General features: G+C 44.9%; 1 protein-coding gene across 1 annotated transcript in view; it reads left to right on the top strand.

Moving 5' to 3' along the window:
- MAP2K1 (mitogen-activated protein kinase kinase 1) overlaps positions 1-25285 on the top strand; it is a 116710-nt gene that overhangs the window by 52247 nt on the left and 39178 nt on the right. The window contains exons 2-5 of the mRNA XM_003929701.4: positions 8205-8415; positions 9933-10079; positions 18723-18800; positions 20615-20666. Coding sequence (XP_003929750.1) covers positions 8205-8415; positions 9933-10079; positions 18723-18800; positions 20615-20666 — 488 coding nt within the window. The remainder of the gene's footprint in view (positions 1-8204; positions 8416-9932; positions 10080-18722; positions 18801-20614; positions 20667-25285) is intronic.

The raw sequence follows: 25285 nt of genomic DNA, 5'->3' as shown, positions 1-25285 counted from the left end.
GGCAATTTAAGTCAAAATGTGATAATAAGTAAAAAGTGGTTGTAGAAATTAAATGAGAGTGAAATATTTTTTTTAAAAGAATGATCTAAATGCTAAATGCATATTTAATATTGTTATGCTGTTGTAATCTAATTGGTTAAGAAGAATAACATTTTATAGTATTTATTGAGCACCTACTTTGAGCTAGGTGGATGAGTGCGGATAAGCTCCTGTAGTCTCCTGACAACCCCATGATGTGTTTACTACTTTTAGCCTCATTTTACTGATGAAAAACCTGAAGCTTAAGGCTTTTTTTTTTTTTTTTTTTTTTTTTTTGAGACGAAGTTTCACTCTTGTTACCCCGGCTGGAGTGCAATGGCGCGATCTCGGCTCACCGCAACCTCCGCCTCCTGGGTTCAGGCAATTCTCCTGCCTCAGCCTCCTGAGTAGCTGGGATTACAGGCACACACCACCATGCCCAGCTGATTTTTTTGTGTTTTTAGTAGAGACGGAGTTTCACCATGTTGACCAGGATGGTCTCGATCTCTTGACCTTGTGATCTACCCTCCTCGGCCTCCCAAAGTGTTGGGATTACAGGCGTGAGCCACCGCGCCCGGCCCAGCTTAAGGCTTTTAAGAAACCTCTCCAACTTGACATAGCAACTCAGTGGCCAAATAGGGATTCATAACCAGATAGCCTGACTCCCATGTTCAGGTCAAGGTACATTTATGTATCATAAATGCATAGTTGATGAATTCTAAGAAATGGAACATATTACGTAACCAGCCCTCAGATCAAGAACAGGGCATTATTAGCACCCAGGAATTCCCTTCCTTCCCTGTGTTAGGGTTTGCCAGAGAAACAGAACCAACAGCAGTTGTGTGTGTGTGTTTGCATATGTATGAGAGGGTTGTTGATGTTTATTTTAGGGAATTGGCTGATATGAATTGTTTAGATCTGGTATGTCTAAAATCCCCAGGGGTAAGCCAGCAAGCTGGAGACCCAGTGTAGGCTTACACGCTGTTCAAGTCCAGATGCAGGCTACCAGCGGAATTCCTCCTCCTCCTGGGCCTATCAGTCTTTGTTCTCTTAAGGTTTTCAGTTGATTGGCTGAGGCCCATTCACATTATGGAGGGTAATTCACTTTAATCAGAGTTCACCAATTTAAATGTTAATCTCATCCAAAAAACCCCCACAAAAACCAAAAACATTTTCACAGAAACACCATGGCCTAGTCAAGTTGACACAAAATTAACCATCACACACCCACTCTTAGTTACTGCTCCGTAAAGGGTAATCATTTTACTGATTTATAATTGCAAAGATTAATGTTGCCTTTTTTTTAAATTTTCTTTTTCAGACTTGAGTCTCATTGTTGCCCAGGCTGGAGTGCAGTGATGCAGTCTTGGCTTACTGCAGCCTCCACCTCCTGGACTCTGGCAATCCTCTCACCTCAGCCTCACCAGTAGCTGTGATTACAAGCACACGCTACCATGCGTGGCTAATTTTCTTTTTTTTTTTTAAGATGGGGTTTCTCCATGATGGCCAGGCTGGTCTTGAACTCCTGACCTCAGGTGATCCACCCACCTCGGCCTCCCAAAGTGCTAGGATTATAGGCATGAGCCACCACGCCCGGCCGCCTGGCTAATTTTTACATTTTTTGTAGATATGGGGTTTCACGATGTTGGCCAGGCTCGTCTCAAACAACTGGGCTCAAGTGATCCTCCCGCTTGAAGTTGCTAGGATTACAGGTGTGAGCCAGCATGCCCAGCCTTGAATTTTCTATAGATGGAATGACATAGTGTATTAGTCTGTTTTCACACTGCTATAAAGAACTGCCCAAGACTGGGGTTATTTATAAAGAAAAGAGATTTTGCATGACTGGGGAGGCTTCAATAAAGTTACACTCATGGCAGAAGGCAAAGGGAAAGCAAAGACCTTCACATGGTGGCAAGTGAGAGAAGTGCCAGTAGGGGAAACACCAGACACTTACAATACTATCAGCTCTCATGAGAATTCATTCACTATCTTGGGAATAATGTAGGGGAAACTGACTCCATGACCCAGTTACCTCCCTGTCTCGACACATGGGGATTACAGTTTGAGTTGAGATTTAGGTGGGGACACAGCCAAACCATATCACATAGTACATACTCTTTTGCGTCTGGCTTCTTTCACAGAGCCCATATACACAGTCCTAGAATTTGATTGTCTAGGTAGTTGAACAGCCTCCCTTAGAGTAACCTGCAGGATTGAGGTACGGGAGGGTATAGAACGCCTTCCCCAAGATGTTGTCCGGGGCTGGCCCTTGCCAGTGCATCGGCACTGCCCAACACAGATGGGCTAGCCTGGGGTAGAATATGGAAGTTGGTAAGCTGTGCTTTTGGCACCCTCTGCCTTCTTCCTTCAGGTCCATTCTGCTTTCCTGTCTTACTACTCTTTGTATGCCTGACCCTCAATCCTCAGCCATTCATATTTTGACTGTACAGAGGCCCATGGTACCAGTTCTCTCTGTTCCTCACATTGGCCCCTGTCCATTGAAGCTCCTCAGCCCCTCTACTTGAACACACCCCCGGTCTTATTCTGTATCTCCTCAGATTATGTCACATTAACAGACTTGGACCTCAGAGATACTTAGACACCTTTCCTTTTCCTCCTCTCCTCCTCCTCATATACTTTTCTTATGGGTATGGAACTGAAGGCCAGAAAGGAAGGTAACTTACCCAAGATCTCACAGATGGGAAGGTAGGGGTAGAAGGTGTGGATCAAGGGATTGTATGCAGCCTTTAATCTCTAGGCGCTGGTCTCTGTTACCTTGGTTCTGTCTCTTCTGCCTCTCCTTCCCTCTTTCTCTGCTACTTGTTTCCTGCTCTAGTAGCATTCCTGCTTGCCAGATGCCACAGGGGAGGGAGAATTTTACAACTCCCGGGGCTCTCTGGTAAGAACCCCCACCTGCACGGAGACCCTTCCTCTCTTTCCCACAGTGATTGGTTGTCGTCTTCTCCCCTTTTCTCAGTGTACCCACCTGGCAGAGGCAGGGCCAGCCATTGACACTAGAGCAAGGCTCAGGTTGGGTGGCATGGAATTGTGGTCCATTTCTGTTTGGTGTGTGGCAGTTATCCCATTTCTTTTCTGAACATCACTCCCCTGCCTCCTTCTATTATTCCTTTGGTCAGCCTCTAAAATCAGTGACCATCAGGGTTGAAAAAGGCAATGTGGGACCTTGAAAGGAGCTCTGTCCTAGGAGTTAGGAGACCTGCCACCAATGAACTGTGTGAACTTGTCCCTCTGGGACTCAGTTTTATCATCTGTAAAATGAAGGTTGGATAAGGTGGTCTTCAGGGTCCCTCCCTGGGATACATTTTATGCTGCTGCTTGATTTAAACCAGTGAGTCACAAATGAAAGGTTCCAGTTGTGGCAGTGTAATTAGGCTTAGCAGATGGGTGAGATGAGAAGGAGATGTTCTTGCCCATAGGATTATTCTTTCCCATCCATTTCATTGTACCTCCCTGGTGTTTTAAGAAAGCAAATGACAACCCTTGTTTTTCTCTGTGTTCCCATTCAAACCTATAATCTTGTGTCTTCATGAACTTGTATTTACTGTTAGACAGCCGTGATGCAGAATTCACGTTACAGTGTGTGTGGTGTTTTCTCTCAGCCAACATGATGCGATGGCGGATGGAGCCAATCACAGCTGGTTCCTGGAGAGAGGGCTGTGTGTGCCAGATTTATTGTGCTGGAGCTCCAGTTTTGTTTTGTTTTTAAATCCCCTGTCTCAGTTTTGCTGATACCAGTTAAAACCAAAGATAGTGAAGAGAAACAGAGACAGGTTTATGCCCTCTCAGTTTTAGACATTGGTGATATAGGTGTTGGGTAAGGGTCCGCTCTCTTATATCATTTGCTTGAAACATTTCACCTTGGAAGGGCAGAAATTAGCCTTGTTGAACATCAACACCCTCTGCAAGAGAAAGGAATACTGAATACTGTTACATTATTGACTGATACCTTTCTAATGAATACTGAAAGCCATTTTGATGCCAGGATCTTCGTTTCACCTTCAGATAAAATGTTTCATCTTTCATTCTCTGAAAAACACTGAGTATGTTAAGAATAATTAAAGAAAAGGCAGTAGTTAGTTCTGGATCCTGCTGTTGCTGCCTTGGCTTCTCCTTTCTCCTCTTCACCTCCCCTCCCTCTGTATTAGTGTAGAAATGCGTCAAAAATTTCATGCTTCTTCCATTAGTTTCTACTTTGACCCTCCCCAGTAAGTTAAATAAGAGTGGAATTGTTAATCCTATTTTACAAAGGAGAAATCCTTTTATTTAGTTATTTTTTTAAATTTTAAGTTCAGGGGTACATGTGCAGAATATGCAGATTTGTTAGCAGAGGTTAAAAGTGTGCCATGGTGGTTTTCTGCACAGATCATCCCATCACCTAGATATTAAGCCCAGCATCTATTAGCTATTCTTCCTGATGCTCTCTCCTCCCTGACCACCTGTCGACAGGCCCTAGTGTGTGTCATTCCCTCCTGTGTGTCCATGTGTTCTCCTCATTCAGCTCCCACTTACAAGTGAGAACATGTGGTATTTGGTTTTCTGTTCTTGCTTTAGTTTTCTGAGAATAATGACCTCCACCTCCACCCATGTTCCTGCAAAAGACATTATGCTGTTCTTTTTTATGGCTTCACAGTATTCCATGTTGTATAGAAGAAAAATCTGAAATGGGGCAAGGTTAAGTGACTTGCCAATGGTCACTTAGCTAGTTGATGAACAATTTGAGGTAAGAATCCAGGACTCCTGAACACTAGTGATTTGTTAATTTTCCAACACTATTCCATCTCCAGTCGTCACCCATACACACCTGCCATTAGGAAGGTCTTTGCCATTTCTCTCTCTGGCCACCTTCTGAAAGCACAGGTCAGAAGCCAGTTCCTTAGCTGGTGGGCTGGGTGGATAAACAGCAGGGCATAGGAGGTAGAGGAGGGAGAAAGGTAGCACAAAGCTCAGACTTAGTTTTTCCTTCAGAAGGTGTAAGAATTATTTATTTCAAAGAGTCAGGAAAGTGAACAGAGTCAGCATTCCCTTTTCCTTGGCAAATGGATTGAATTTCTTGTGGCGAGTATTAGCTGCAAGGCAGTGTTAATCAGCTTCAGTAGATCTGTCATCTGATTGATGTGCATAGGAGACAGGATTGTCCATGGTGCAAAGACCTCTTTGTGTAGGGCACACCATCTTTATGCATGATTGAGCCCTGGTGTGTTAAACGCCTCACACCGGGATCTTACCCACAATTGTCAGTTGCCTCCCTTGAAAGTATTGAGCTTTTTTTTTTTTTTTTTTTTTTTTTTTTTTTTTTTTTGAGACGGAGTTTCGATCGTTACCCAGGCTGGAGCGCAATGGCGCGATCTCGGCTCACCGCAACCTCCGCCTCCTGGGTTCAGGCAATTCTCCTGCCTCAGCCTCCTGAGTAGCTGGGATTACAGGCACGAGCCACCATGCCCAGCTAATTTTTTTTTTTTTTGAGACGGAGTTTCGCTCTTGTTACCCAGGCTGGAGCGCAATGGCGCGATCTTGGCTCACCGCAACCTCCGCCTCCTGGGCTCAGGCAATTCTCCTGCCTCAGCCTCCTGAGTAGCTGGGATTACAGGCACGTGCCACCATGCCCAGCTAATTTTTTTTGTATTTTTAGTAGAGACGGGGTTTCACCATGTTGACCAGGATGGTCTCGATCTCTCGACCTTGTGATCCACCCGCCTCGGCCTCCCAAAGTGCTGGGATTACAGGCTTGAGCCACCGCGCCCAGCTGAAAGTATTGAGCTTTTCGAAGGTAATACAGCATCATGGTTAAGGTGAGATATTAGTTCTGCCTGAATTTGAATCCTGGTTGTGCCACTTACCAGCTGTTTGACATTTGACGTCTTAGTTCACCTGTGTGAGCTTGAGTTTACTTATCTGTTCTAATTGGGGGTTGTGGGTTAAATGACTTAATAAATGTAAAGCACTGAGGAGAGTACACAGTGTTGTGAGGAAAGCATTTTTTCTTCCATGCAGCCCTCCTTCCCTTCCCCCATCATGCACACTCTGTGTGTGTGTGTGTGTGTGTGTGTGTGTGTGTGTGTGTGAGAGAGAGAGAGAGAGAGAGAGAGAGAGAGAGAGCCAGCTTTTGGAATCTGTATTTCTCGCCAGCCTGCTGAGCCCTCCAGGTAGCTGTAACCTCATTGAAGTTTTACCTGTGGTGTCCATCTGCATTTGAAGTGTGTTTCTAAATGTGGTCCTCAGCAAGCTCCTTTGTGGGGAGAGCTGGGAGAAAGGAAACCAGAGAGTGTGCTCTGTACACCCCCAGCCACACATGTTCTAGGTTCCTACACCCTAGAGACTGGGGACACTGCAAGACATAGCTGAACCTTTTAGCAGGATGAAACTATTGAGTAGCTGTCTCAGTTTGCTTGGACTGCAGTGATAAAATGTCATAGACTAGGTAGCTTAAACAACAAGGATTTATTTTCTCACTGTTCTGGAGGCTGAAAGTCTTAAGAGTAGGGGATGGCATGATTGGGTTCTGGCGAGAGTCCTCTTCCTGGTTTGCAGACAGCTGCCTTCCCACTGTGTGCGTGCTTGGCCTTTCTTTGATGTGTGCAGCTGGTGGTGGTGGGGATATCAGTGAGAAAAATCAGTAACCTCAGCCTTGCATCCTCTTTGGCCCCATGTGTGATGTTATTTGTAAGGCAGTGTCGGATCTCCTTATACATGTAGAGGTATTAGGTCTCCATTTCCCTGTCTTCTAGAGATTTGGGATAGAGGCTGTGAAGGAAGAGCAGATTATGCTTGCTCTGCCTTTTAAGCTCAGAACTAGGGTGTGTGTGTTGGCGGGAACACCAACGTGATGATACATAATGAAGGCCTATCTTGTCACCTGTGTCACTGCAGCCACCCCACACAATTGTCACTGACACGCTTTGCCTCACAGGACTTCAATGTGAAATCCAGTGAAACACAGTGCAAGCTCTCTTACCACTTTCCTGTTAACCAGCTCCAGGAGTGATGAACACTTTTCAGTTCCCTGGATGAAATATGCTGAGCAATGCCCACAGCATGCTGAATGCACAGCTGGCAGACTGCTCTCTGCCGTACCCACTCGCTTCAGCACCCACTGGATGAATTATGTGCTTACCAAGAGCCAGCTTGTTCCCAAACCCATTTGTTCAGCTGTAGCTGGTATTGTAGTTAAGTAATGTATTTAAGTATTGGATAAACTGATGAAATATAACTGCAAATGAAATTATTTTTTTTCCTTTTTCCCCCGCCATGAATACCAGTTAAAAGCTGTGGAGGCCGGGCACGGTGGCTCAAGCCTGTAATCCCAGCACTTTGGGAGGCCGAGGTGGGTGGATCACGAGGTCAAGAGATCAAGACCATCCCGGTCAACATAGTGAAACCCCGTCTCTACTAAAAAAAAAAAATGCGAAAAATTAGCTGGGCATGGTGGCACGTGCCTGTAATCCCAGCTACTCAGGAGGCTGAGGCATGAGAATTGCCTGAACCCAGGAGGCGGAGGTTGCGGTGAGCCGAGATCGCGCCATTGCACTCCAGCCTGGGCAACAAGAGTGAAACTCCGTCTCAAAAAAAAAAAAAAAAAAAAAGGGCGAATGAATGAAGATTTATGTGCATTATGGAAAAATAATTTTAGATATATAATATTTGATTTCTTTTTTTTTTTTTTTGCTGTGACTTTTTAAATTAACCTGGTTACTGGACCTGGTTACATTGAAAATGAGGATTTCTACTGTTGTGATTCAGTTTAAAGTTGGTTTGATTTCGTTTTAGTGGATTTAGAGAATTTTATTTTGTGTATGGTAAAACAATAAAATCAACAGTAGTGGGGCTTTAAAATGAAGTTTTAAAGCAAATTAAGGTGGCCCATTCTGGATTTTAGTAGGTTCTTTGGTTCCTCTCATAGACTTGAAGCATATTGAGTCCGAAAGACCTGATTTTCTCATTTTATAAATGAGGAAATTAAAGCCCTGAGAGGTAAAGCATGTTGGTGATAGTCATCTGCAGTGGCTGGAGTGAAGTGAACAGAGCCACAGTGAGAGGGGGCCTCCTCTCTAGCCTCCTACTTTAGTTCTCTGTCTGTCCCCAGAGCTGGAGCTTTCCATGATAGGAGTGCTTTATTGGGTTGACTTCTCTGGTGATGGTATTGACTTTTACTCTCTGCTTTGTGACAGGACCAACCTGGAGGCCTTGCAAAAGAAGCTGGAGGAGCTAGAGCTTGACGAGCAGCAGCGAAAGCGCCTTGAGGCCTTTCTTACCCAGAAGCAGAAGGTGGGAGAACTGAAGGATGATGACTTTGAGAAGATCAGTGAGCTGGGGGCTGGCAATGGTGGTGTGGTGTTCAAGGTCTCCCACAAGCCTTCTGGCCTGGTCATGGCTAGAAAGGTGAGTTTGCTTTGATTAACAGGTAATTGGATTATCTCTCAGGTACCTAGAGGCCTGGGGACCAGGGTAGAAGGAAGACTGACTTTCCTCAATACCTTATTGTGCCGTTTGAATTTCAAATGCATGCCATCTATGAGATTATGGATAAACACACTAATGACTGTGTTAGTGTATTAATCCCCATCCTGTCTGGAAAATAATAAGTGACTCTTCTTTAGCCTTCTGTGTGCTGTGGAAGGATGCCAGGGTATCTGTTTATTACTTATCATGGGTACGAGAAGCTGTTTTCATTCACTTAGCCCCAGTGATACACAAAACATGGATTTCAAGTTGTTTCCCACTTGTGCCAGTAAATTCCCTTTATCCTCCTGCATTACAGCATCTGAACTCCCTACCATAGCATGTACTCGTTGAGCTGGACTTTCCTTTCCCATCTGTCTTGGTCCTCTTTTGGAACACAGTCCCCTGCACCAGTGAGGTTGGGCTCTTTGATGTTTTTCTGCACACTGTGTTTACTTCCGTGCCCATATTTTTTTTATGCTGTTGTTCCTTCTGCCTTTTCAAACAGTGCCCATCTCCTAGATCCACCTCTTATCTAGCTTTCACCAGCTGCTCCAGCCACACTGGTAACTACTGCATCCATGTTCTCTGACACTCAACCATCTGTGGGATTTTTTAGAAGTTCAACCTTACTATGTAACTTTTTTTTTTTTTTTGAGATGGAGTTTCGGCTCTTGTTACCCAGGCTGGAGTGCAATGGCGCGATCTCGGCTCACCACAACCTCCGCCTCCTGGGTTCAGGCAATTCTCCTGCCTCGGCCCCCTGAGTAGCTGGGATTACAGGCACGCGCCACCACGCCCAGCTAATTTTTTATATTTTTAGTAGAGACGGGGTTTCACCATGTTGACCAGGATGGTCTCGATCTCTTGACCTCATGATCTACCCTCCTCGGCTTCCCAAAGTGCTGGGATTACAGGCTTGAGCCACCGCTCCCGACCCCACTATGTAACTTTTTAATGTTGCTGTCACTTGTCTCCCTAGCTGGAACAAGGGAAAATGTTAGGGTGACATAGGTAGGACCTTAGACTTTGGCTCAGTCTCAACCACATCAGGCTCCTGAGCTCAAGGAAGAATCTCTTGGGCAGCTTAGTTTAGAATACCTGAGTTCCTCATACCTTCTACTTCCATAACTCTTGAGTGTGAACCAAGTCCTCAAGGTCAATTTCTCTTCATGTCTGAGCTCCAAAGATTCTTTTGGAGTAAACCCTTCGTTAACTTTGTTCCTTTCTTGGCTTCCAGGAGCCTGAGGCACAGCTGGGACAGCCCCCAGTGCCAATACCTGCATTAGAACAGTGACACTCAGTTCCTGGTGGAGCAGAAACTTGTTTGTTACAACTTAACTGTTTCTCCTCCCCCTACCTTTAAGAGCTTAAACATTTAACAAGACTACATATTTCATCCTTCCTTCCCTCTTTCTTTCATAAAATCTCTCTTTCTTTCACCTTTCTTTCTCCAGCTAATTCATCTGGAGATCAAACCTGCAATCCGGAACCAGATCATAAGGGAGCTGCAGGTTCTGCATGAGTGCAACTCTCCGTACATCGTGGGCTTCTACGGTGCATTCTACAGCGATGGCGAGATCAGTATCTGCATGGAGCACATGGTATGTGACACTCTCTCAGCTTCTGGAGCAATAGCTTTAAGAGTTGGGTGGCTCTGGCCTAGTCTTTGGTCTGGGAGGTGACCGGCTGCCTCCATGCTGCTCCTGGGATCCACATCACTATCTAGGGCGTCTGGGAAGTCTGACTATAGGGCTTGGAATATTCACAAGATGGTAGGCCTCCTTTCTAGGTCTTTGCCTCTCATCAAAGAAGTGGCAGTATTCCTGGTGGGTGTACCTAGAGCATCTCTCTTAGTTTTTTGATTCAGAGGACCCTAAGATGTGATGTAAGTAAACTCTGGTAAATACAGTTGAAATCCATTTCTTGTGTACAATGTTGTATGCTAGGTGCAAGGCTATGGGGTTATGAAGATGATATAATCTACTGTAAGGGCAGCCTGAAGGGTTACTTTGGGTTTCTGCATGATGCACATTAGTGGAAGGAGAGGGCAACGAAGAGAGAGGGCATTCATGGGCTAATTAATTATCTCCATGTGAGCTGCCACTCATTTTACCACTATGTGCTTGGAGTCCCTCCTTCTCTTCCAATATAAGTCTTCCAACACACTGTCCAACTTAGGGAATTCTGCAGATATTGGTCTTTGCTTTATTCTTCCTGGGCTGCTAGCTCTGAGATGAGGGCTGATGTGAGTCTGCATTGCTTGGTGGCTGTTGTACTTTCAGTCCAGTATTGTGTCTCTCGGCTCCTACCCCATTTTCTTCCTGACACCTGACACCTGAGACCTGCCCTGAGCTCTAGAACAGGGGTCCAGGTGCCCAGTCTTTTTTTTTTTTTGAGACAGAGTCTTGCTGTCACCCAGGCTGGAGTATAGTGGCTCGATCTTGGCTCACTGCAACCTCTGCCTCCCGGGTTCGAGTGATTCTCCTGTCTCAGCCTCCCAGTAGCTGGGATTATAGGTGCTCGTCACCGTGCCCAGCTAATTTTCGTATTTTAGTAGAGATGGGGTTTCACCATATTGGGCAGGCTAGTCTCGAATTCCTGACCTCATGATCTGCCTGCCTTGGCCTCCCAAAGTGCTGGGATTACAGGTGTAAGCCACCTCGTCCACAGCCTAACCAGGTCTTCCCCATCCTGGCCACCCTCATTCAACACATTCCACCTAAAAGGTACTAGACGCTGTTTGGCCCTTGAAAGATTTTCTCCCCCAGTCTCAGTCCCCAGGATAACTCCAGAGATAACGTCTGATTTGGAGACTTGTGCAGGAACATCTCACTATTTCCAGAGAGCCATATCCATGGGGGGAAAAACTGATCTGCAGTCACTGAAAATGGGCCAAGAGAATGGGAAACCAACCCTCGTCATTTCCAGTGTCATCTTCTCCTGAAGGATGGCTTGAAGAAAGGGGAGGACATGGCAAGGGCCATGATCACAAGGGATGTGATCAGCATCTGTAAGTTCAAAGTGAATAAAGAATTCCAGAATACGGATGCCTCCTAACATCTCAAAAAAGGTCAATGTAAATGAAGAAGCTTCCCAGTATCCTCAAGGGAGGTCCATGTAAGAAAAATAAAAAGATTGGCCGGGCACAGTGGTTCACGCCTATAATCCCAGCACTTCGGGAAGCTGAGGCAGGCGGACCATGAGGTCAGGAGACCAGCCTGGCCAACATGGTGAAACCCCATCTCTACTAACGGTACAAAGCAATTAGCCAGGCATGGTGGTGCTGCCTGTAATCCCAGCTACTCAGAAGGCCGAGGCAGGAGAATTGCTTGAACCTTGGAGGTGGAGGTTGCAGTGAGCCAAGATCACACCATTGCATTCCAGCCTGGGCAACAGTGCGAGACTCTGTCTCAAACAAACAAACCAAAAAAAATAAAATAGAAAAAGATTGTCCTATTCATATGGCAGGACATACAGGCTAAAAAAGGAACGTTCCAACAGGGTCTGAATGAAGAGATAGACCGCTGCCTATCAATGTTTGGGGCCTACTCCTTATCTCTGAAGCAAGTGCTCTGGAGTTCAGTCACACTCACCTGACACATGGCTCCTGGTTCCCCTATTAAAGAAAGAATTCTGGGTACAGAATTTGGAGATAACTCAAGAAAGAATTTTTGATGGTTCAGAAGGAAGCAGGATGAGATGATGCATGCCTGGAGCTCAGAAGCTACATCGATACTGATACCTTTCATTTGAGAAAGTACCAGAATAAACCCATTCAGTGTGGGAACAGCTCTGGAGGGCAGATGTCTCCATCCCCTGGCAGCTCACATGGCACCTTGCCCATAACAGGCACTAAAAATCAGCATTTGTGAAGATGAACCCATGTTGCCCAGGCTGGTCTCCTGGGCTCAGGCAATCCACCCACCTCAGCCTCCCAAAGTGTTACGATTACAGCTATGAGCCCCATGCCCAGCCCCCAGAAGGGTTCTTCTAAAGTTTATTAAGACTGGGCAGGCTGTGGGCGTGTTGGACTTTCTGCTTTGCCTCACCTTCAGCATTTCAAAGGTGTTGTTAGGTAGAGAGACCTCCGTTTGATAACCATATCCAAGCTTCTGAAGGTCTTTGGTCCTCTCTTTGTCACAGTCTTTGGATGAGTTTTGTGTCATGAATATCATTTTCCCAACACTTTATTATGAAAATTTTCACTGGCTGGACATGGTGGTTCACACCTGTAATCCCAGCACTTTGAGAAGCTGAGGTGGGCGAATCACCTGAGGTCAAGAGTTTGAGTCCAGCCTGGCCAACATGGTAAAATCTTGTTTGTACTAAAAATTAAAAAATGGCTGGGCACAGTGGCTCATAGCTGTAATCCCAGTACTTTGGGAGGCCAAGGCACATGGATCACCTGAGGTCGGGAGTTTGAGACCAGCCTGACCAAGAAGAAACCCCATTTCTACTAAAAATACAAAATTAGCTGGGTAGTGGTGGTGCATGCCTGTAATCCTAGCTACTTGGGGGGCTGAGGCAGGAGAATTGCTTGAAGCTGGAAGGTGGAGGTTGTGGTATGAAGACTTCTGTGACCCAAAGTGTGGAGAGATTTTTTCTACACTCCAAGCAGCAGACACTACCTAGTTGTCCTCCTGTTCAATTCCAACACTATCTACTGGGAGATCATGTCAGATCCCATGGGTTAAAGGTTAAATAATTAGATGGGCATGGTGGTGGACACCTATAATCCCAGCTACTCAAGAGGCTGAGGCAGGAGAATCGCTTGAACCCAGGAGGCAGAGGTTGCAGTGAGCCGAGATCATGCCATTATACTCCAGCATGAGCGACAAGAGTGAAACTCTAAAAAAAAAAAAAAAAAAATTTTTTTTTTGGTAAGCATATGGGAAAACTTGAAGGGAATGTACACCCATAAACCTACCACCTAGATTCTACAACTTATATTTTGATATATTTGGTTTAACCACATATCCATTGTGCCAATCAATTTTGGGGGGATATGTGGGTTTTGTTTTAAATTTTTTGAGACAGGGTCTTGCTCTGTTGCCCAGGCTGGAGTACAGTGGCACAATCTTGGCTCACTGCAACCTCTGCTCTTGGGCCCAAGTGATCCTCCCACCTCAGCCTCTTGAGTAGCTGGGACTACAGGCACATGCCACCATGCCAGCTGATTTTTTTTTTTTTAATTTCACCACTATACAAAGAAGGATGATTTTTGTATTTTTAGTAAAAATGGGGTTTCACCATGTTGCCCGTGCTGGTCTTGAACTCTTGGGTTCAAGCAATCCACCTGTTCCGGCCTCTCAGAGTGCTGGGATTACAGGCGTGAGCCACCACACTTGGCTCTGGGGATGTGTTTTGTTTTTTTTTTTTGAGACGGAGTTTCGCTCTTGTTACCCAGGCTGGAGTGCAATGGCGCGATCTCGGCTCACCGCAACCTCCGCCTCCTGGGCTCAGGCAATTCTCCTGCCTCAGCCTCCTAAGTAGCTGGGATTACAGGCATGCGCCACCATGCCCAGCTAGTTTTTTTGTATTTTTTTAGTAGAGACGGGGTTTCACCATGTTGACCAGGATGGTCTTGATCTTTCGACCTCGTGATCCACCCGCCTCAGCCTCCCAAAGTGCTGGGATTACAGGCTTGAGCCACCGCGCCCGGCTGGGGATGTGTTTTAAAGTAAATTTGCATCATCAGCATTGGTTGAGCCCCAGCTTCTAGAGCACTCAGCCAGGGGCTGATCTTTCCTAGAAACAAGCTCTGTGTGCACTGCCCAGTCTGAATTTTGAAACCCAAGTAGGGAAATCAATGCTCCCTGATTAGAACAGGAATGCTTTTGTCCTTGTAGAAGTAGATTCCTGCTCAGGTTGTAGCTGAGCAACCAGAGAACTGGGGATCCAGAGTTGATGGTTCTTGTGCAGGAATAAAAGCTTTTGAGCAGTTATTTTCATACAGCATTTGTCTCTTCCATAGAAAATCTTCACAAAAGCACCATTGACTTAGTTAATAATTGGCTTCTAAAAATAAGCACAATTTCAGCAGCTTAAGGCAAGGACTTGGCAACAGTGAATTAGAATTAGCAAGTTGTAGGGTTAGTTGCAGGTGCAACGCTGGGCAATTCTGACTGGCTTATGCCCCTTACATTTTGTAATTCTGTTGTTCACACTGTAACTCTGCTTGTAGTTCTGTGGAGGTTAGAGGGAAGTGAGCCAATCTTTCTTTCTTGTTTTTTAATTAATTAATTAATTAATTAATTTTAGAGATAGGGTCTTGCTCTGTTGCCCATGCTGGAGTGTAGTGGCATGATCATAAGTCACTGTAACTTTGACCTCCTGGGCTTCAGCAGTCCTCCCGCCTTAGCCTCCCAAGTAGCAGCTAGGTTGGCAGATGTGCATCACCATGCCCAGCTAAGTTTTATTTCCTTATTTTTTGTAGAGATGGAGTCTCACTATCATGTGGACCAGGCTGGTCTTGAACTCCTGACCTCAACTAAACCTCCTGCCTTGGCTCCCAAAGCTTTGGGATTACAGGCGTAAGCCACACTGCACCTGGTCTTTTTTTCCTTTTTAATAGAGAGATTTCTCTCACCAACCTCCAGGGGAAAGGTAAACCAAGGCAGTTATCTGGGCTGCCCTCTGTCATAGGCTGCCTTTGGGGTCATTTGAGAGGTAGGCTGGCTGGGCGCTGTGACTCACACCTGTAATCCCAGTACTTTGGGAGGACAAGGCAGGAGAATTGCTTGAGTCCATGAGTTTGAGACCAGCCTGGGCAACAAAGTGAGACTCTCCATCTACAAAACAATTAAAAATAGGTGGGTGAGGTGGCACATGCCTGTTGCCCAGCTACATGGGAGGCTGAGGTAGGAGGATCACTTCCTCCTCTGAGCGCTGGTAGCATTGTCTGTTCTCTTCATTCAACTGTTTGTTCCCTGCCTTGTTTCAGAAGAGGAATTAAAGTGCCTTACCTCTTAGAAATATGTTCTCTCTCTAAGCAGAGAGTGTGTTCTATCTTTATCTTAAAAGTTTTTTTTTTAAAAAAATCCTAGTTCTTACATATACAGAGGCGTTTGATAAATGATAGAGGATTATGATAACTGCTCATTGTAGATGGGATACTTTAGAAAATTTCCATTTTCAGAAATTAGGTTTGCCTCTGAGGGTAATTGTAAGTTGCTGGTGGTAACTGGCTACACCTGAAGCCATAGGGGACATGAACCTATTTGTCCCTTGATACATCAGGATCCCCTGGTTGAGGGATTTCTTCAAATCGCGGGTTAAAATGTAGAATCCCTGAATGTGGGGAGCCCCTGGTATCTTAGCCCTGTAGAGTCTGGCTTCACACCGTACTCATATCCTCTCTTGTGCTCTCTTTCCACTTCTTCTGCCTGGCACCCCATTCATGTCATCTCATTTCTTCATCAGGCTCTCTGCCTCTAAAGTCTTGTCTCTCTCCTTCAGCTGCTGTGATTCTCACGTTTAAACACCCAGGTTGGATTCCCTTACTTCTGCATCTATAAAGTCAAGTCGCAGTTTCTAGGTGGGGTTCTGGTCACAGCTGGCCATTTCCAGCCTGATCTGTCACTGCATCTCTTTGTGAAATGACCCAGGAGTACACATCATCCCAGGAGTACTCAGCAATGTCATGCGTCTCTGCTTTGATCTTATTGCAATACCCTGTTCTTTTCTCCCTTTTCTCCTCCCCTTTTCCAGGTATAGAAATCATACTCATCCTTTGAGTAATTTTCAGCTCAAATGCCATCTTTTTTTTTTTTTTTTTTTTTTTTTTTGAGATGGAGTTTCACTCCTGTTGCCCAGGCTGGAGTGCAATGGTGTGATCTCAGCTCACTGTAATCTCTGCCTCTCAGGTTCAAGTGATTCTCCTGCCTCACCCTGCCGAATAGCTGGGATTACAGGCATGTACCACCACACCTGGCTAATTTTATAGTTTTAGTGGAGCTGAGGTTTCTCCATGTTGGTCAGGCTGGTCTTGAACTCCTGACCTCAGGTGATCCACCTCCCAAAGTGCTGGGATTGCAGGCGTGAGCTACTGCTCCTGTCCTCAAATGCCATCTTTTAAGTGAAGTCAGAATTACTTCTCCCTTCTTCTGCATGTCTGTATCACTTTCTTATGCATTTCTGGTTTCTTTGTAATGTTGGAAAAAACTCTTAGATGGTGTTTTTCCTTTACTCTCACACCGCAACAATCAACACAGAAGATTTCTGTCACCAAAAGTGTGGAGGGATTTTCTCTACACTCCAAGAAGCAGACACCAGCTGGGTGTCCTCCTGTTCAGTTCTGACACTATCTACCTGGAGATCATGTCAGATCCCATGAGTTCAGGGTTCAGTCCCCAAGACTCCGTCACCACCAGTTGCAAGTCTGGGTCTCCAACGTCTGACTGACTGGCTTTAAGTTGGGACTGCCATGATCCCATCTTTGGGTTCAGTTAATTTGCTGGATTGGCACACAGAACTTAGGGAAACAATTTTACTGGTTTATTATAAAGGACAATGCAAGGGATACAAACGAAGAGACACATAGGACGAGGTATGGGATTGAGGTGCAAAGCTTCCATGCCTTCCCTGGGTACACCACCCTTCAGGAACCTCCATGTGTTCAGCTATCCTGAAATTCTCTTAACTCAGCCTTCTGGGTTTTTATGGCAGCTTCATGAGGTCAGCAGTCCTTCCCCCAGTGTATAGGGATGGATCCTCTCAGGGGAAGGTCTTGAGATCCATAATAAAAAAGTCGAATCACTTGAACCTGGGAGGCAGAAGTTGCAGTGAGTCAAGATCATGCCACTACACTCCAGCCTGAGCAACAGAATGAGACTCTGTCTCAAGAAAAAAAAGAAAAAAGAAAACTAACACACACACACACACACACACACACACACACACACACACGCATGCATATGTATAATGCCACAGTTACATTTTATTGAGAGTTGTTCATTTCCCCTATTAGTAAATGTATTGAGGGCAGGAACCAGCTGTTTTTCATATATATGACCCCCATAGAAGCTAACACAGTCTGTGGTGCTTTGTAGGATTTGTGGAGTGAATTATTGCTTTCTGTGACATTTTTCTTTGGATTGATAATTATGATTTGTTAGCATAATATCAAATGTACCTTGTGATAGTGATAAAATGGCCAGCATTTGTTGAGCACTTACTATGTGCCATATGTTGTTCTCAGTACTGTATACCTATTAGCTTGTTTAATCCTTATAATAACCCTATGATTATTATAATAGCCTAGTGATTATCCTCATTTTGCAGGTTCAGTTACTTGGTCAAGTTCCCCTAGATAGTAAGCGATAGAGTTGGAATTCAGATTTATAGTTTGCTTCTGGAGCTGTGCCCCAAACCACTATATTGTCATTCCGTGCTAATCAGGCCTTTTTGTGACTACTGAATTAGTAATCTAATGTTATTAATGGGATTAGAATTGCTATTTGACACTTCCCATAGTGGTTTGCATTCATATCATTTGATGTCTGAAATAAACCAATGGTTGCTTACCCTTAACCTTCAAGGAAGATTTGCCTGATATTCACTTTCCTTATGAGGTTTAAAGATTCACTTTCGGCCGGGCGCGGTGGCTCAAACCTGTAATCCCAGCACTTTGGGAGGCCGAGGCGGGTGGATCATGAGGTCAAGAGATCGAGACCATCCTGGTCAAAATGGTGAAACCCCGTCTCTACTAAAAATACAAAAAATTAGCTGGCTGTGGTGGCACGCGCCTGTGGTCCCAGCTACTCGGGAAGCTGAGGCAGGAGAATTGCTTGAACCCAGGAGGCGGAGGTTGCAATGAGCCGAGGTCGCGCCACTGCACTCCAGCCTGGCGCCTGGTGACAGAGTGAGACTCTGTCTCAAAAAAAAAAAAAAAAAAAAAAAAAAAAAAAGATTCACTTTCAGCCGGGTGCAATGGCTCACGCCTGTAATCTCAGCACTTTGGGAGGCCGAGATGGGTGGATCACGAGGTCAGGAGTTTCAGACTAGCCTGGCCAAGATGGTGAAATCCCGTCTCTACTGAAACTACAAAAATTAGCTGGATGTGGTGGTGGGTGCCTGTAATCCCAGCTACTCAGGAGGCTGAGGCAGGAGAATTGCTTAAACCCGGGCGGCAGAGGTTGTAGTGAGCAGAGATCTACCACTGCACTCTGACCTGGGCGACAGTGAGACTCTGTCTCAAACAAAAGAAACATTGTCACTAACTGGTCTGGTATTCTTGTTGTTAGGATGGGGGTTCCCTGGATCAAGTTCTGAAGAAAGCTGGAAGAATTCCTGAACAAATTTTAGGAAAAGTTAGCATTGCTGTAAGTATATTATGAAGTTTTTCTTCTAAGTTTGTCATTGGTAAGTTATGAATTAGTAGGAAATGGACAAAGGAGGAAGATGGGAAGTCAGTGAGGGGAAAGTGTATAAGAAAAGTGACATTTTCTCACTAGACTGTTCCCTGTCTGGAGTCTAGATACACTGTTGTCTTTCTCACATTAGAAAGAGAAAAGTGGCTTTCTTTGCATTAAAATCTGTGTGTCTTGAAAAACAGGGGTGAGGTATAGTGACTTGCACCTGTAATCCAAGCACTTTGTGAGGCTGAGGCAGAAGGATTGTTTGAGCCCAGGAGTTAGAGACCAGCCTGGGAAGCATAGCAAGAACTCATCTCTACCAAAAATACACAAATTAGCTGGTCATGTGGTGCACACCTCTGGGCCCAGCTCCTTGGGAAGCTAAGGCGGGAGTATCGCTTGAGCCTTGGTGTTCAAGGCTGCAGTGAGCTGTGATGGAGCCACTTTACTTCAGCCTGGGTGATAAGAGTGGGACCCTGTCTCAAAATAAATAAATAAAAAATAGCACAAGGCATCCAAGAAAAGTCCCATTTGTTTGTGGTATTAGAAAGCTGCTTTTTCAGAGTACAGACTTAGAGAAACATGAATTCAAGTTGTTTAAACTTGTAATAATAGTTTTACTTAAAAATAATACTCTAGGCCTGGGTGCAGTGGCTCACTCCTGTAATCCCAGCACTTTGGTAGGCTGAGGCGGGTAGGTCACCTAAGTTTAGGAGTTTGAGAGCAGCTTGGCCAACATGGTGAAACCCTGTCTCTACTAAAAATACACAAATTGGGCCGGGCGCGGTGGCTCCAGCCTGTAATCCCAGCACTTTGGGAGGCCGAGGCGGGTGGATCATGAGGTCAAGAGATCGAGACCATCCTGGTCAATATTGTGAAACCCCATCTCTACTAAAGGTGCAAAAAATTAGCTGGGCATGGTGGCGCGTGCCTGTAATCCCAGCTACTTAGGAGGCTGAGGCAGGAGAATTGCCTGAACCCGCGAGGCGAAGGTTGCGGTGAGCCGAGATCGCACCATTGCACTCCAGCCTGGGTAACAAGAGCGAAACTCCGTCTCAAAAAAAAAAAAAAAAAAATTTAGTTGAGCTTGGTGGCTGGTGCCTATAATCCCAGGTACTCAGGAGGCTAAGGCAGGGAAAATTACTCAAACCTGGGAGGCAGAGGTTGCAGTGAGCTGAGATCCCGCCACTGCACTCCAGCCGGGGTGAGACTGTGTCTCAAAAAAAAGAAAACAAACTCCAAGGCCAGGTGTGGTGTCTGACACTTGTAATCCCAGCACTTTGGGAGGTTGAGTTGGAAGGATTGTTTATGTCCAGAAGTTCAATACCAGCCTAGGCAACATGATGAAACCTCACTTCTACAAAAAAATAAAAATAGCTGGGCATGGTGATGCACACCTGTAGTGGACCACCTGAGGTCGGGAGTTCGAGACCAGTCTGACCAACATGCAGAATCTCTGTCTCTACTAAAAACACAAAACTAGTTGGGTATGGTGGTACATGCCTGTAATCCCAGCTCCTTGAGAGGGTAAGGCAGGATAATCGCTCGAACCCGGCAGGCAGAGGTTGCGGTGAGCCAAGATTGTACCATTGCACTCCAGACTGGGAAATAGTTTCACTCCAGACTGGAGTGAAACTCCATCTGAAAAAAAATTAGAGAGAAAGGCAACTTTGTGATAATGATAAATGAAATATTTTCTGGAGTATTTAAAATAGAGAGATGGAGTATTTTTCTAATCACCAGTATTTTATTTCCCTTCCTTTACATTCCCTTTCCTCTAGGTAATTAAGGGCCTGACATATCTGCGGGAGAAGCACAAGATCATGCACAGAGGTAAGAAGTTATTTGCTGGTTGTTGTGTTTTGAATTTTAGCTATAATCCCAAAGTTGCTGCTTCATCTTTTTTGTATGTTTTGTTTTCGTGTAAAAGCCTTCAATAACATGTTAAATCTTTTAAATCTTTGTTTAGTTTGGTGGCTGGGGCAGCAACTTCCACCTTCTTTTTGGTCTTGCTACATCTGTTGCCTGTGGCCGTGATGGACATAGTCATAGTTACTCAGAAAGCCCAGCTAAGAGCCTCAGCCAGAACTTAGTTACCCAGTATCCAACATCACTGTCCACTGGACTAGATTGTGCATATCCCCAAAGCCTGTCTCCAGCGTCACTGTCCACTGGACTAGGTTGTGCATATCCCCAAAGACACACACTAGACTAGATTGTGCATATCCCCAAAGCCCCCCCCACACACACACACTTGACTAGATTGTGCATATCCCCAAAAGCCCCCACCCCCCAGCACACACACACACGCCTGGCGTGGTGGCTCAGGCCTGTAATCCCTGCACTTTGGGAGGCTAAGGCGGAAGCCAGGAATTCGAGACCAGCCTGGCTAACATGGTGAAAACCTGTTTCTACTAAAAATTAGCTGGATGTGGTGGCACATGCCTGTAATGCCAGCTACTCGGAAGGCTGAGGCAGGAGAATTTTTGAACCCTGGACGCAGAGGGTTGCAGTGAGCCGAGATCACACCATTGTACTTCAGCCAGGGCGAAAAAGACTCTTGTCTCAAAAAACAAAAAAGAAATATCATTAAAAATTTTTAATTGTAAAATATATATAAAATTTACCATTTTCTCAAGTTTTCAGTGTATAGTTTAGAGGCATTAAGTACATTCACATTGTTGTGCAACCATCACCACCGTCCATCTCCAGAACTTTTTTCATCTTGCAGACCTCAAGCGCTACTCATTTAACAAGTCTCACTGTGTGTGGTGGCTCACATCTGTAATCCCAGGACTTTGGGAGGTTGAGGTGGGCAGATCACCCAAGATCAGGAGTTCAAGATCAGCCTGGCCAACATGGTGAAACCCCCGTTTCTACCAAAAATACAAGAGTTAGCTGGGCATGGTGGCACATGCCTGTAATCCCAGGTACTTGGGAGGCTGAGGCACGAGAATCACTTGAACCTGGGAGGTGGAGGTTCCAGTGAGCTGAGATCGTGCCACTGCACTCCAGCCTGGGCCATAGAGCAAGACTTCGTCTCGGGCCGGGCGCGGTGGCTCAAGCCTGTAATCCCAGCACTTTGGGAGGCCAAGGCGGGTGGATCACGAGGTCAAGAGATCGAGACCATCCTGGTCAACATGGTGAAACCCCGTCTCTACTAAAAATACAAAAAAATTAGCTGGGCATGGTGGTGCGTGCCTGTAATCCCAGCTACTCAGGAGGCTGAGGCAGGAGAATTGCTTGAACCCAGGAGGCGGAGGTTGCGGTGAGCCGAGATCGCGCCATTGCACTCCAGCCTGGGTAACAAGAATGAAACTGTCTCCAAAAAAAAAAAAAAAAAAACAAAAAACCATTATTTCCTCCTTTGCCCAGCTCTTGGAAATCACTAATCTGCTTTCTGTGTCTATGAGTTTGACTACTCTAGGTACCTCATATGAATGGAATTAGGTAGTATTTGTCCTTCAGGGACTGGCTTGTTAGAACAATGTCCTCAAGCTTCATCCATGTTGTATGATGTGCTAGACACTAGGTTTTAAGTAAGTGCTGGTTGCTGTGGTCCACATCCGCACTTTGGGAAGCATTGCATTAGGGGTAGAGTGAGTAGCTAGGTGGACTGTCTAGAAAGAGGAGTATTGGCAGCTTGTCCCTAGTAGGATTTGTGGGGAGAAAAGAAATAGAAAATGAAACACAAAGAAGAATGTTGTACAAGTGTTCCCTCTCGCTCCAGGGAAAATTTCTCAAAATATTGAAAGATTTTTGTCCATGGCAGACTTGTAGTTAAAATTTGCATGGCCAGCTTACAGCTTGTACATATGGTTCAGTTTTGTGCATCTATTAATTTCAACCTGGGCCATCAAACTGCAGTGCTAAGAACTAGAGACTGTTCTGATGAGAGCAGAAGAAACTCAGAGCTAACATTTAAAATGAAAACTAGACTTCCACTTCTGAAACTTTTAGGAGTTACTGCTGAAGGACTTGTCCTCTTACTATAAACAGCTATAAAACTGGAAAACATACATCAAACAGTTGTAATCAAACTCTGAACAATACATAATGCAGGACTAATCAATGAGAGATAAAAAACAGAAGTGGTAGGCCAGGTGCAGTGGCTCACGCCTGTAATTCCAGCACTTTGGAAGGCTGAGGTGGGCAGATTATGAGGTCAGGAGTTCGAGTCCAGCCTGGAAAACATGGCAAAACCCTGTCTCTACTAAAAATACAAAAATTGGCCATGTGTGATGGCTGGCACCTGTAATCCCAGCTACTTGGGAGACTGAGGCAGGAGAATCGCTTGAACCTGGGAGGCGGAGGTTGCAGTGAGCCGAGATAGTGCCATTGCACTCTAGCCTGGATGACAGGAGCGGGACTTCTCTAAACAACAACAACAGCAGCAGTGCAGAAATGGTAAGCCCTATGATTGCTTCAGCTTTCGGCCTGGAAGTACTTTATAAATTCCACTCCTGCCTTTTTTGAGATGGGAGCTTGCTCTGTTACCTAGACTGGAATACAGTGGCTCAATCTCAGCGCATTGCAACCTTGACCTCCTGGGCTCAAGCAATCCTCCCACCTCAGCCTCCCAAGTAGGTGGGACTACAGGTGTGTACCACCATACCTGGCTAATTTAAAATTTTTTTTTTTTGTAGAGAAGGAGTCTGGCTCTGTTGCCCAGGCTGGCCTCAAATTCCTGAGCTTAAGCAGTCCTGCCTCAGCCTCCCAAAGTACTGGGATTACAGGTGTGAGCCACCACATCTGGTGTATAAATCCTCTTGAGTCTGTTGGTGAATACTGATCTGCACATGTATAGGGTGAAAATCTATCAGACTGGACAAAAAACTACCCAAGAGCTATAAGCTGAACAATTCTGAGTTTACACAAGGCTGTGAGAAGTTCAAGTTCCAACCATTCAAAATGGAAAGCTATAATTGAACATAATTGAAACTCAGTAGAGACCCCAGAAGGGTCACCTTAGTTACCAAGTTAAACTAACTCCAGGGAAAAGTTTTTAAAAGCTGTCCAATAAAACTAGAAAGAGATAAAGAGCAGAACCTCAGAGACCTGTGGCACAAGATTCAAGTGGTCTAAGGTAACCGTAATTGGAGTCTAGGGGAAAGGGCAAAGAAAAGTATGAGACCTATGGGCCAATTTCAGAGTCAGGTAGGACAGTGTCACGCCAATGAACATACAAGTAACTGGAGTCTCAGGAAAAGGAGGGGCTATGCTAGCAGTATACAACCGGGAATTGTTGGGAAAAAATATTACTAACCATAATACCAAAAAATATGAAATACTTAGAGATACATTTGACAAAACATATCTAAACCTTAATACCAAAACCCACAAAACATTCCTGAGAATAAAGAAGACCTAAATAAATGTAAGAATTTAAAGAAGGCATGAATAAATGTGTTAATGATCAGAAGACTTGTATTGTTAAGGTAACAGTTTTGCTTTAATTAATTGATCTGTAGATTTAAAGCCATCATTGAAAATCTGAGCAACCTTTTTTGTCACATTAACAAATTAGGTCTAAAATTTACATGGAAATGCAAAGGTCCTGGAATAGCTAAGACAACATTGATTGAGAAAAGAAAAAGCTGAGGAGTTAGACAACCTGATTTTAAGATCTATTATAGCTAGGTATGGTGGTACGCACCTGCAGTCCCAGCTCCTTGGGAGGTTGGCGAGAGGATCGCTTGAGCCCAGGAGTTCTGGACAGTGGTGTGCTAATGCCAGCTGGGTTTTTGAACTAAGTTCAGCATCAGTGTGGTGACCTCCCATGAGCAGGTAACAACTAGATTGCCTAAGAACGGGTGAACTGACCCAGGTGGGAAATGGAATAGGTCACTCCAGTGCTGATCAGTAGTGGGATCACACTTATGAATAGCTACTGCACTCCAGTCTGGGCAGCGTAGGGAGACCCTGTCTCTTTTTTTTTTTCTGTTTTAAAAAATTTAAAAATTTTTATTTTATTTTTTTACAAAGACGGGGTTTCACCATGATGGCCAGGCTGGTCTTGAACTCCTGACCTCAGGTGATCCACCCACCTTGGCCTCCCAAAGTGTTCAGATTACAGGCATGAGCCACCTCGCCCAGCACCCTGTCTCTTAAAAAAAACAAATTATTATAAAGCTGTAGTTATAGAGTGTTGTACTTGTGTAAGGACAAACATAATAGGTTAATAGAACAGAATGAAGAGTTCAGAATTAGACATATACTGGATAGTTGTTCGACTTTTGTCAGATAAAACTCCAAGGTAGTTCAATAGGGGAAAGATCATCTTTGTAACACATGATGCTGGAACAGTTAGATATGCATATGCACAAAGATGAACCTTGACTATTACCTATTACCTCACACCACATTCAAAAGTTAACTCACTGTAGATCATCAGTCTAACTGTAAGAGCTAAAGCTATAAAAACTTCTAGAGGAAAGCATTGGAGACCATCT

The sequence above is a fragment of the Saimiri boliviensis genome, chromosome 2 (genome assembly GCF_048565385.1).
Source record: "Saimiri boliviensis isolate mSaiBol1 chromosome 2, mSaiBol1.pri, whole genome shotgun sequence".
Classification (NCBI taxonomy): domain Eukaryota; kingdom Metazoa; phylum Chordata; class Mammalia; order Primates; family Cebidae; genus Saimiri; species Saimiri boliviensis.
The sequence above is the reverse complement of the archived record's forward strand: the minus strand, read 5'-3'. Positions and strand labels throughout refer to the sequence as shown.